The following is a 13,632-nucleotide window of genomic DNA, read 5'->3' as shown; positions in this document are numbered from 1 at the left end:
CCCGTTTGCTGAGGTTCGCTCTTTTCTCCAGGTGTGTGCAGTCTGACGCATCCTCTTTCTTGTTGCTCTCTCAGGATTAGTTGTGCCAATTAAATTTTCTAATTGTATCCAGTTTTAGGAGGAAGCCTCTGTCTCTCCTCTCACGCTGCCATCTTTAATCAAATTTCCCATATTTTTAATTTTCTTAAACACATGTATATTAAGTGAACACCAACACTGGGGAGGAGGTAGTATTAATTTAATCAAAGGTTGACATTTGTACACTGATTTGGAAAGTGCCTACTTCTTTAGGATCTTTCAAAATCCCTCAAGTTTTCTTGCTTTTACTTTGATGATTCCTACCACGATTGAGATTCCTCAGAAGTTAATTTTACAAACACACACAAATGAATCTGAATGATTAACCTGAATTAATTTGAGTCTTTTTGCAAACTATATATATTTTAATTCAAATTAACTTGATGGAATAATCCAGGTATAGTGATGTAAAACTGGTTGCCACACAATTCAATCTGATACAAAGCCCTACTGGGCAGACATTTGAGTCAGTATTCAATCACGATTTTATAAGTACCTATACTCTGCATGAACTCAGTAACTCAATTTGACTAATTTAAGTCCATAAATGGACTTTAATATGTACCACTGCTAGTTTTTTTTATTTTAAAGAGGTTTAGATGCAAAACTGATCTGCTTCAATAGTGTAAAGGAGCCAGATCTAGTAAGAATTTTTTAAAAGCTATCAAATTCCATTACAGTTTTGGACATTTTATTAATTCTAAAGCTTGGTCCTATCATTTTCCTCTAAACATGTAGACATCTCAATTTGTCTGACATACTGTACAGTGTTTGAATGCAGAAGAGATATTGAAAAAATTACAAGTCCCTTTCAATAGATACAAGTACATGTTATGTACACCTAAAAACTGGATCTGAACCATGGTCAAGAGGATGGACCAGAGTGCTACATGAACACTCCCTAAAATTGTGTGTGAATTCTACTGTGACCTTGGTTTTAAAATATTTACATGAACATATTAATCTTTCTTCTAGTTACCTTTAAAGGAATGATAGAAACTACTAAAGGGATGGATTCAGGCAGACTGGACTGACATACCTGGAGAAGACTTAAATTGGTGAGAAAACCAAGATTTCCATGGTGATTCGTCTGGTGCAGGTGGAGAGCATCACTGAGAGGGACCTGGAGAATCTACCTCAGAGCCCTTGGTGAACAGCAGGGATCAGTCAGCAGCAGGGCCTCTGGTTCTTCAAGACAACTGGAGAGAGGGCAGGGCAGTAACTTAAAGAAACTTTGAGTGCTCACTGGAAAGGATATTTTTTTCCTTCAAGTCATATTCATGGCTCCCCACCTGCCTGCATCTCAGCCTCCACACTGGCCGTGGGACCCCAAGTCACACCTGACTGTCAGCATTGTGTTGGTCCTTCATTGCAAAACAAAACAAAACAAAACACACCCCTCTCTGGAAAAAAAAAGTTAGCTTTAGTCAAGAGATTTCCTGACCACCATAACTCACTTTTTTTTGTTGTTGTTGTTTTTAATTGGCCAAACTTGCTAGTTCCTTTTCAGTAGTACTTTAGCACCGAGGCTTCAGACTTCTGGAAGTGGCGTTTTCTGTCGTGTGATGTTAACATGATGCAAAGCAGTCACTAAGTCTCAAGGAACTAGAAATTCATAAAGTATTGCAGCAACAAAAACAGCAATTAAAAAAAAAAGAAGAGGTCTTGCACATGCAGCAAAACCTACAGTGGTGCTGAGGGTTAGTCAGCAGCTGGTAAAGTCACTGGCTCCGTGACTCCTGGTTCACTATGGCAACTAAGCACTTAAATAATTGGCTATTCTACTTGTAAACAGAAATCCCCTTAAACCAAAAGGGGGTAATCGAATTATGTCTAAGTAGTGTGATAAGAATTCCAATAGATGGCGGTCTGTAAATATGGCATCATTCAAATACCTCTGGCATTTGATTTGTATTGGCTATATGTCTTTGTTTTTGTATAAACAAAGTAAAAGTACTGTTCGGGGTCTTGGAAGTTAACAGAGCTTAGCTCAGCTAGGATAAGATATCACAGTATAAGCAACAAAATGTCAGGATATACATAGGCTTCACCTCCTCACTCTGCTGTTGAACATACCCATCAGATGAGCTTTCAGGGGCCCCCTCACCCTTTTTGGCCTCCTCTTTGGAGGCTCACAGGTTTGGTGATGCAATTCCCATAAAACTTGTGATCTCCTGAAGCACCTCCATCTCACCATGCCACAAAGAAGGCACAATTGAATGGACAAAAAAAAAAAAAATTCACTGACAAACTTGCAGCATTCAGAAAAGAATTAGGTTGTCTTCTACTCTCTGAAAAAGTCAATGCAGCCCTTGAGTGTTCATGGATTTCCACTTTTTTCCCTACTCCAAAGTAGGCCAATTTAATAAACAAAAGTCAAACAAAATACATTTCTTTAATAAACAAAATACATTGGTGAGGGGATACAGGTGTATTTCCATAATAACTTGTTTTAGCATATGCTGCCTGCTGTGAGTGACTCATAAGAACCTGGGGTATACAGAGAAAGGCTTTAGATCTTTTCACAAATTTCTTAGGATAGAGTTGCCCAAAAATGATGACTCAAGCCACTTCGCTGAATTCTGTTATTGCGGTTTTCAGAAAATACCCCCTATCTAGGCAGTTTCTTTTTACCACGTGCATTATGTGTGTGTGTGCGTATTTGATAAACACATGTACACAATTCCTTTTTGTAAAATTTCCCCAGAAGTTAAAAACAAAACAAAACACAAACCCCACAGCTAAGTACTATACTATGACATCCCAATTAGTAAACACAAAACAGAACGCTTCACAAAAATGAATAAAATATACAATATTCCCTCAGCTTCTGCACGGTAGTAACCAAGTGAGGTGGCTGCTGGGATGATGTCTGTAAGCGGTTTCTTGTGGCGGACAGCTCCAGTGGAATTGTCATTCTCAGTTATTAAGTTACGTGGAAGATGTGTGACCCACTGGATATTTGTGAAGTGACACTTGTGCTTCTGTTCATGCCCTGTTCCATCCATCCCCCAGCAGCTGTCTGCCTCAGAACCTGAGGGCTACTGCGAACTCCCATACTGCTTCCTCAGGGTATCCCTTGCATTGGCCCAGAAGGGTGACCCCCTTGGCTGGGGACCCACCTTGCATTGGATGGCCCCAGGCTTGTGGTGGGCCACCTATGGGATGCCCCCGGTGATGTCCTGGACCCCCAGTAGGATGGTGAGGCCACCCAGAAGCTCCAGGGGAGCTGTGGCTGAATGCCTCAGGGGCAAGGTTAGAAAGGACCACGTTAGTAGAACCTAGTCTCATGCTGTCACAGTTGAAAGCTTCCATTTCTCTTGCTTGACACTCCAGCAGGCTTCGTATCCATTCAGTGCATTCATTCTGCAATGTCAATACCTCTTCTTTAATCTGTTGTGGGTTGGGGGGGGGAAGCAAAAAGAAAGCTTATTTATTTAAAAAATATATAAACTACAGAAGCAATAATTATTCTGGTTTAAAGTGAATCATAAAAATGTCCATTCTGGCTATTTTAAAGGGTGTACTTTTAAAAATCAAAGAGATGTACTGTAGGAATCATATATAAATTACACTGCTAAATTGTGTAAAATTAAGTTCTTAAAAGCAAAGTTAATAACTTCTATTAAAACAATAAACCAAAGCAATTATCATCGATGGCTACTAAATTCATTAGTTAAAAAGAACGAAAAAGAAAATGTATAAGGAGAATCTAGCCTTATTAGACAAACCCTAATGTCACTCTAATATAATAAATACGGTATTGGTGTAGGAACCAGCAATTAGTAAAACAGAAACAGAATGAAGTTTGTTTAAGTTTTTAATGCAGGACCAAAGCACTAATTAATTTAATGGCACAAGTGGCCAACCATCCGAAAGAAAATAAAATGGAACCTTATCTGATACTACATTCCAGACAGATCAGAGCATTAAGTGAAAAACAAACAAAAACTATAAAGTTTCCATTAGGAAGTTAGAGACTCTATGTACTTAGAAATTAGTGGTTGGGTAGCCATCATTATCAGTTCTGAACAACTCAAAGGTTTACAAATAAATACAGCTGAGTATAAATTGTTTTCAATGTGAAAAAATACATAATAAAGTCAATGACAATGGGAAGAAGATGGAGAACTTGTTAATGAATGAGAATACCTGAATCCACTCATCAAGTATCACTTCAAAGTGGGACAACTAGACATTATATATCTTTTGATGTGATGCACAAGGAAGTGTCACACAGTAACCCTTATGAAAATTCCTCTCAAAACTTTTTAAAAAGAAAAAAAAATTAAAGTAAATAAAATCATGCCTAGATCTAATTACCAGTTTACAGGAAATATAAAGTAAAGAGGAATGCATTAAATGACACCATGAGGATGGAATCAGCCAAATCCAAATGCAAGAATTCCTGCAAAGCAAATGACCCAGTCCACAATAATAAAAAAAGGGCAGGGGAGACTAAAAGGCTGAAAAGACAATCAAATGCAATGTCTACACCATGTTTGGGCCTCAATCTAAATAAACCAAGAAGACATTTTTTAGATGGAAAGGGAAATTTAAGTATGGAGTGAATATTAGGTAATCTTAAACATTTATTGTAATTTTGTTAGTTAACACAATGGAATTATGACTATCTTAAAGTAAAAGAGTCCTTATTTCCTTATCTGTGTTTGGAGTGAAATGATTCTATGCTGGGATTCGCTTTAAAATATTTCAGACACTCTACCCCATATTCTGCTCCCCTAAAAAGCTGCATGTGGAGTTGGGAAACAGATGAAATATTAGCAAGATTCTGATAACTGTTGAAGTTGGGTAATGAGTATTTGGGGACTTCATTGTACTAATTCTTAATAATTTCACTAATACTTTTTGTGTATGTTTGAAAATTTCCATGATACAACGTTTTTTAAAAATAGGAAATAAAGAGTATTTGTAAAGTATTGAATGAGGTTTCAAGGTATTTGAAGACTTAAGTCAATAGTCATTGCTCTCTACAGAAATCTAGCTCAACAAATATCTTTAGTTTTTATGTATCTTTTTTTTAGTAAGTTAACATTGATATACAATCTTATGAAGGTTTCACATGAGCAACATTGTGGTTACAACATTCCCCCATATTATCAAGCCCCTCTTATGTATTGCTTTTTTAAAATGCCTTTTAAAAAAAACACAATTTAGCACAGAAACACAGGCAAATAAAAACTTCCAAATAATACGATAAGATGTAATAACAGATTTATAAGGTAAAGCAGCAATACAAAGGGATGGAGTAATTCACTCTATAGGGGAAGAGGAGTAGGGCAAAGAAGTCTTCTCAGAGAAGGTGACAGACTGGACTCTGAAGGAAAAGCACAAGTTCACCAGAAGACAAGGGAAGGGAAAGATATTTTCAGCAGAGGGAACATGGGCAAAGGCATGCAAAATGATAAAATGTGTGTGGGAAATTACAAATAGACCAGAAGGGGCTTTGGTAGGGTGACTTTGAAAATTATTAAACTCTAAGTACTAAAGTGTTACAAAGGTTTACGGAGGGCACTTCCTAATGAAGGTTGAAAGAGAACTTAGATTAGACACAATGCTTCTTCTAAGGGAAAGATATCAAATTGTTAACTGTGCTGATTTCTGAGTGGTGGGTTAAAGACATTTTAATTTCTATTTGTTTCTCTATAATTGCCAAGTTTAAAAAAATACGTATTTGTAAAATTATTTTCCACTCTTTTAGTATCTACATATAAAACACCCAATTTATATAGAATTAAATTTATATATCTGTAAGGATTCAAATAACTTCAAATTTTTCTTTTAAATCTTTTCTATTTTAAAATTTCAAAAATCCACTTATTAAGAACATTTAATTCAAAGGACCTAATAAACAATAGGCTTATACTGAGGATTTAACTAATTTGAATGCCTTGTATATTATGTGAAGGAAACTCATGACAAAAATATTAAACACATTAATGCTTATCCACTTTTGTCCAGTAAGCACAACTTCAATTTTGTTTGTTGAGTTAGTTTTGTCATTTAAGAAACCCAGAATATTTTTCAATAAAAATTAAAACTAAGATTTGTGATAGGTTATATTAACCCCCATTTCTTTGAAAATATCTTATTTATTATTGTAAATAAAAAAGGTGGTTTCACTGGAGATAAGGCTTCTGAGACTTCTCTCCTATCCTATCTTCACTGAAATCAAATGTGATATTTTTGTGTGAATATTTTCAGTTCAAAAGGTCTTATAAGATATTCCAATTGTCAATTCTTATTTAAAAACCACCAACTATGTTGTTGATACTAAGAGAAATATTCAGGGGAAATTAAAGGAAATGATAAAACAAAGAGAAGCCCATTTATACTTTGGAAATACTGCTACTTTTTATGCATGTATGAAATTCACATAGAATTTAACATTTATAGTTATGTTGTTATTTTGCTGAAATTTTAATGCAAATGAAGCACAAGGAAATTTGCACTAAGACCTCATGTGAGCCTCAACTGAGGCGTCCTCTGTTGGTGTCTCGACCTGGAAGACAATTTTTGGTTCATTTGGAGGCTGAAAGCAATCTTCAAACAGAATTATTATTCATCTAGAAACAACTAACATTCTCTCTGGTTCCATCTCTATTTTCAGATGACTGTTTCTTATCTGTACAACCGGTAAGCACAAAGTACAGAAAATATAAATGTTACGATGTTTTCAAATCATACCACAGGTATATCACGGCCTTGGTAGTTGCCAACTGACTGACCCCAAACTGATTTATAGTCATGCACTTCACTTGAAATGTAAACATAAGCCCTAAAAATCAAGTAGCAACTCAAAGCACTGTAGGTTTATCCCACTGTTTCTTTTATTATTTTTAATACTAAATGATCTTATGCACGTCTATTATCAAAATAATATAAACCACAACCAATCTATCATATTAATATAGCCATTAATAGTATTAGTTCAACTCACTGTAAGTGTGATTTGTCTTTATTTTACTCAACACCTCATAAGCATTTTTCCACATTAATACTATCTATAGCCATCATTTAAATGGTTGAGCAAGATTTTATTAAGTGGCTTGGTCATAAGCACTTATTTTAGATGGTTAGGGGTTTTAAACCATTATAAACATAAACTATGCCATAATTAACATATTTATGCATACTGTTTTTCCTGTATTCAGGATTTCTTTTCTCTAAATTTTCTAAATTCTTTGCTTAACATTTTCAAAGATCAATATATACTTTCAAATTGCTTTCCAAAATGCATTAACAATGGATGAGAGTGCCACTGCACTTCTGGCAATGCTATCAGCCCTATGCCAACATTTTACCTGGTTTTGTAGAACAAAAAGGCCTTAGTTCATATATTGAAATGAGACTACACCTAAGATACTAATTAGCACTCTTTAACTCTGAGCCACTAGGTGGAGCTAAAAATACAAAGTAAACAGTACCAGTATTTCTCTCATAACACTATTACTGAAATACTATAGGTTTTTCTTTTAGTGATCATTTTGAAGCATAAGAGATGGAACTTTAGATTAAATTTTAAATATGCAGGTTGAAATCAGGCAGATTTATGAATTCTGTACATGGGACAACTACATTTTTCTAACAATTTATATGTTTTTCTATCTTCCCATCTTGAATGAGAAACATAATTGAGATAATTTTTAGAGGCAAGTTAACTATCAAAGGAGCCAGTAATAGAGACAGCTGTACCAGAGAAGCAGCAACACCTTATTTAGGTGGAGTTTTTAAGAACATATTTTTTAATATAAATGAGGTATTCTATTTTTACCACAAGAACTGTAGAAAAGAGAGGAAAATCTATGGGCCAATTAATGGTCCAGAAGCAATGACAATTTTTAATAGACAAAACCATTAGGCATGTGTTAAGTTACAATGGACCAATGGACCTAAGACCATACCAGCTGCTGGGAACTTATGGCTCAGGAATTCTGGAACATAGCATTCAATCCTGGATACAACTGACATTCTACTGCTACTCAGAACAAATGCCTTTCCTCTCTTCCTTTCTCCAAATCTTCTACCCATTGTTCTTTCTCCAACACACACACACATACAGCCTCAGTACCTTAAAGGACACAAGTGAATTTAGGGATTCTAGTTCTAATATATATGACAAAGAATAAGTAAAATAAATAAAGATACTCTAGAAATAATATTTTCAGCCTAACTCTTCATCTGTGTAAAACTTGTTTTACCTTCTGTTTTCTAGTAATCTACCAATCTGTACAGTTCTAGACCAAGGATGAATGAATAAAGTATATTCCTGATCCTTTTTCCTCATCTCTCCCAAGCAATTACTAAGGTTTTTTTCCTTCACTACACAACTTTTTCTACAATTTCTTTAGGTACAACTAGGTACACAAAAGAGGCGAGGAAGACAGAGCCAGAGCTATCCTTTTACAATTCAACTGTGTTCACATAACTCCACATCATTCCTCTAGCAATTACTACTTAAGTATATTCCTCTAATATATCACACTAATTAATTTTAAGGTTCATTACTGAATCAGTAATTTTAGAGAAAAAGAAAACACTACCCAAACTAGAATTAAGCAAAATGGTATTGTGAAAACAATCTAATGCCACCTCTGTCATCATGAAAATATATTTATGAAATGACTTTGATGAAAGCAAATACTAGCACAATTACTTTTTTCTAGTACTTATACCTTTTGTTGTAAGAGTGCCCTGTGGAGGGAGACCCTCTGTTCAAGCTCCTGAAGCTCTTGATCATGTTGTGCCTCAGCCTGCATCTTAATTTTCCTCTGATATGTATTCAATAGTTCCACTTCCTGCTGCAGCTGCATTTTCAAAGCCTGGCACTCTGCCTTCTGTGCTTCATCCAAACGTGGCTGAAAGAGAGAAAGAAAACATCTATCTATCGTACTGTGAGCTATCTTTTCATGACCTATGGAAAGGAGGAGGTGTAAGTTAAGACAGACTACTCTTCTATAGGGCACAACTGATCTCTCTTACATCTTGGAGTAAACATCTCTGAAAAAGGAAAGCATAGCAACCAATGACAGCATTATAAGAATAAAGCTATCATAAGCTATTTGGATGATGCCTAAATAATTGTTAGCTTTTTAAAGAAAAATATAGAATCTGATTGATATAAGACTCTGAATCTCTTCTCTCCAATGGAAATAACTACAGAACAGGGACAAGCATGCTACAGCTTATGGGCCAAATCTGAACAGCTACCTGATTTTTTGTTTTTGTTTTTCAATAGTCCACTAATTAGGAATGGTTTTTACAATCTGAAATGGTCACATTTTAAATGGCCATGTAAATACCCACATAATAATCTCAATTTTTCCTTCTGGCACACAAAGCCTAAAATATTTACTATCTGGCCCATTAAGAAAAAGTCTGGAAACTTACATAGCAAATATTTTGTACCTGCACTCAAATGTGACCATTTGGATTCCCAATAAAGTACTACTTTTGAACACTGCTTAACAAAGCTGCTTCTCCAATCTTGATACGCTGTTGGTATATGTACCAAACCCCTGCAAGGCACCGGCAGAGAGCCTATGTAGAACCTCATGTCCAAATGTATCAAAGAGAATTACATATACATCATGCATATTTCCAAGCAATGCTGAGAACAAGAAGAATATGGACCAGCATCACTATTTCCCAAGGGGCAGCAGAGTTTTCACTTCCAACTTAATATTTTAATTGTTGGGATTTTATGCAGGTGGTGGAAGGAAAGGGGCACTAAATTTATTTTGCCTAACTAAAATTAACTTACAGCTTGAGTAGACAGCATTTCATTAATGTTGTGGTCATACTGCTCAGTTAAGATGGCTAAGTTCTGGGTCTGCTCCTCCTTAGGGTTTACTTGCACCACGAGCAAAAACCTGAAAGTCAGTTAACTAATCTTTCAAAGGTCAAAGAAAAGTTATGAGGGAAGGGACAACCCACTTGCGGTTACTGATAAAAGAACATAAACATTTTTGAGATAAAATAATTTGAGTTCAGAAACAGAATAACTCTGGCTTTAAATCACAGGTTAATTAGTCTATGAACTCAAGTTTTAACAAAACTTAGTAAGATGAGATATATTTTATAAGGTATACCCATCAAGCCTACAAGTAACAACACTCATTTACTACACAACGGCAGAACCTATAGTTGAAATTATTTACCTTAATATATATATACTGCCAGATATTGAATGGTTGACTGGGTGTGCAAATGCATATATGACCAAACACTCGTCAAGGAACTAGTTCACACTCTTTGCTCCAATCCGACAAAATCAAATATATATCCTTTTCAGCATTTTACACCAATTGAGGCTAAGTCATAGTCATGTACCTTTATTCTGTGAAGGGTCAAGAAATGTCTAGCTAGAAAGACAAATGCTTGGTTTAGTTACGCTTAGCACTGCTCTTAAATACTGCCCTTGGTTAATAAAATTCCTCCAAGTTAGCCAGGAATGGAACAATGAAATTTAGAATTCTCTTCTGACTTTGTGTAACAGCCTCCATTCTTTAAAACACTTTTAAATATTCAAATATTTTGCCAAGAGAACTATAGTCACTTCATATCACTAGCTAATGACAAAAAGGAATGCCTTGAAAATTTTTTCAACAGGATTAATACTTATACCAAGAATAAACTATATCCCTCAATGTTTGGCTCAAGTGAAAGCAGGATAAATATGTTCCAGTTGTTTCTTAGTCACTTAATACTGATGACATAACATCACCTGATGGCCGATGAGGAAATGGCAGATTGACAATAGGTGTTTACCCAAGTCATTCCTCAGAAATGGTGCCCCAATGTCTACAAATACTGTCAGTTTACCTAAATGTGCAAACTGAAGTCCTCCTATCCCCCTTTAAAGTCTTGGAGAAAGTTGGAATAGTTGCAACTATTGAAGTGGAACTATTACTTAGTAAATAAAAATTTACCTAAAAAAGTTGCAACTGTTACTTAAGTAAATGAAATGACCTGGTGTTAAAATAGAGTCTGTTTTCTCCAAGAAGGGACTAGGGTTACCAGAGGGAAGGGGTTGGGGAGCGTGGGTGGGGAGGGAGAAGGGGATTAAGGGGAACTATAATTAGCACTCACAATATAGGTGGGTCACAGGAAAGGCAGTACAGCACCGAAAAGACAAGTAATGACTCTATAGTGTCTTACTACGTTGATAGACAGTGACTGCAATGGGGTGGGGGTGGGGGACTTGATAGTATGAATGTTGAAACCACAATGTTGCTCATGTGAAACCTTCATAAGATTGTTTATCAATGATACCTTAATGAAAAAAAAGTTTGTTTTGTTCAAATTGTGCAAGTAGATAGATATATACAAGTAGGAGGAACATGGTGATTTTCTGTCCCACTAAAGTAACAGAACAATTTCTTTTACAGAAAATCCTGAGCATATGTATCATGAGAAGGAAGCTTTCTATCTGAAGTCTGACTATGACTGAAACATTACTTTTCCCCTTGATTTTTTAATAGTATCTGTGAAAATCAGACTAGTGTCTACAAGCCTTCAAACGGAGAAGGCTGCAACAACAGGGAAAAAAAAGGAAGGGTTAAACAGCAAACAACTGACCTATTCCAAGCCCCAGAGGAATGAGTCATATCAGATTTATGGTCTGACCAAAAAAAAATGAACAAGCTCTCAGTTTGGTTTACTTCTGCGTTTGGTTTATTTCCCTAAAGAGGGAAATCTTTAAAACTGTAATTAATTTTATAGACATGCTTTAAATATCTTTTGGTGGGAAACTACTGTGTAGCCACTACACAGACAAAATGAATCTGGAAAATCATTATGAATTCTGATTGTGATAAGCATTAACTAATGATGGTTATGTGGGTAGTCAACATATGAGCCACTTTGTAAACAATGTTCATTAGCTGTTTTGAAGATACAGCAAAGTAAAATTTTACTTAGATTCACTAGGAAAGGGTGAATTCTGTATTTTGTTCAGGACAATTTGCATGAATGGAGTTGAATAGGAATCAGAGATACCACTAGATGTGGTTTAGCTTCTGGTTTGGACACAGATTGCTTCTGTGAGTGAATTTGACTTCACTTCAGGAGAGTTATTCAGGTAAGTGCTGTTACCTGATAGTGTTATAGTTAAATTGTCAAAGAGTTTGAAAAAGGGGGTAAAGAAGATACTGTGGGACCTGGGCCTTATTGGATGTAAATACAAGTTTAAAATGTGCAGACACATACAGATTAATTGAGGTACTACTATGGATGACAACATATATAGTGGGTCATTTTGGTTTTTTGTTTATTAAGATTCATGTGATTATACTTCACATATTTATTACAAGTTATAAAATTAGAAAATTCCTTGGAATTGTTAACTCTGGTTGATTTTGGTAGAGGGGGCTGGACCAGGTGGCTTAAAGGACAAGGAGAGGGAAATCTTTAACTTTATAATACACACACTTTGGCATCTTTTGAATTTTGTATCATATGAATAAATTTCTCTATGTAAAGCAAATACAAAATTTAAAGTCCTTTGATATTATATATCACCAACACTTGTCTTTCCTTATTTGTCTCAAGAGGGCATATAATAACTTGCTTCACTCTGATGTACTAATTAAAAAGATACACTCCAACTCCACATGCCCTGGTCTTACCTATGTTACCAAGCACAGAAAGAATGGGAGTAACAATGTGATAATTCCACTATTCCTCTTAGGATGAGTATAGACAATGAAGGGAGAGGGGGTAAAAAGGCATTTTTCATTCACTGGTTTTCTGTACTAATCAAGAACTTACTGCCTCTTTTGGATACAAATCACATTCAGAGGAAATAAGATCCCAAAACTATAAAACTTGAAACAACAGAGAGAAGCCAACAGGTTAGTATGTTGATATACAGATTGTAGTATCAACACTGGACATTTGGGTACACTTAAAATAAGAATTTTGAATCTTATTTATGGCATTTTCCACAGTTAAAAAGTTCTGGCCATTTTTTCGTACTCTGCTGAGAAATACACAAGCTACAGACCCTCTACATCAAATGATGTAGCTACAGACCCTCTACATCAAAACTAACCAAACACACTTAAAATGAAAAGGAAAAAAGCTTATTCAATTTCTTTATGACAGACATCTGGCTTAGACTTTTACTGTTTACATGGTGCCTTTTATCTGTTCCCTTTGTCAAGAAGCTTAGGCTAAAGGTACCTTCAGACTCTTAGACTGCTGTTGAACCTCCAGGACATGCTTTCGCCTTAGTTCTCGCTCTCTCCGTTTATTACGCTCCAGCTGGTTAGTGAGCTCGGTTTGATGCTGCAGTCTCATCAACTCACGGCGCATCTTCTGCACTGTGTTGAGGTGGTGGAACTCCAGTTCTTGCATGGATTTGTGCTGTCGCAGTAACATTGCATGCTCTAAGTCCTTTTGAGACTGCCTCTTATTTAACTCCTAATTCATAACACAAGACAAAGGCATAATTTACTGATGTACAATGCCAGGAGAAAAAAAATCCTAAGAAACAGAATAACCAGGATATAGATGTAATCCTCTGATTTA

General features: G+C 35.7%; 1 protein-coding gene across 1 annotated transcript in view; it reads right to left on the bottom strand.

Moving 5' to 3' along the window:
• Positions 1-2,460: 2,460 nt before the first annotated feature.
• Positions 2,461-13,632, bottom strand: part of LOC118913849 (serine/threonine-protein kinase TAO1-like) — a 93,014-nt gene continuing 81,842 nt past the window's right edge. Inside the window, 4 exon segments of the mRNA XM_057499479.1 lie at positions 2,461-3,193; positions 3,196-3,471; positions 8,775-8,957; positions 13,285-13,524. Of these exon segments, the coding sequence (XP_057355462.1) occupies positions 3,005-3,193; positions 3,196-3,471; positions 8,775-8,957; positions 13,285-13,524 (888 nt within the window). The 3' untranslated portion in view covers positions 2,461-3,004.

This window comes from Manis pentadactyla, chromosome 4, assembly GCF_030020395.1.
Source record: "Manis pentadactyla isolate mManPen7 chromosome 4, mManPen7.hap1, whole genome shotgun sequence".
NCBI classification, from domain to species: domain Eukaryota; kingdom Metazoa; phylum Chordata; class Mammalia; order Pholidota; family Manidae; genus Manis; species Manis pentadactyla.
The sequence above is the reverse complement of the archived record's forward strand: the minus strand, read 5'-3'. Positions and strand labels throughout refer to the sequence as shown.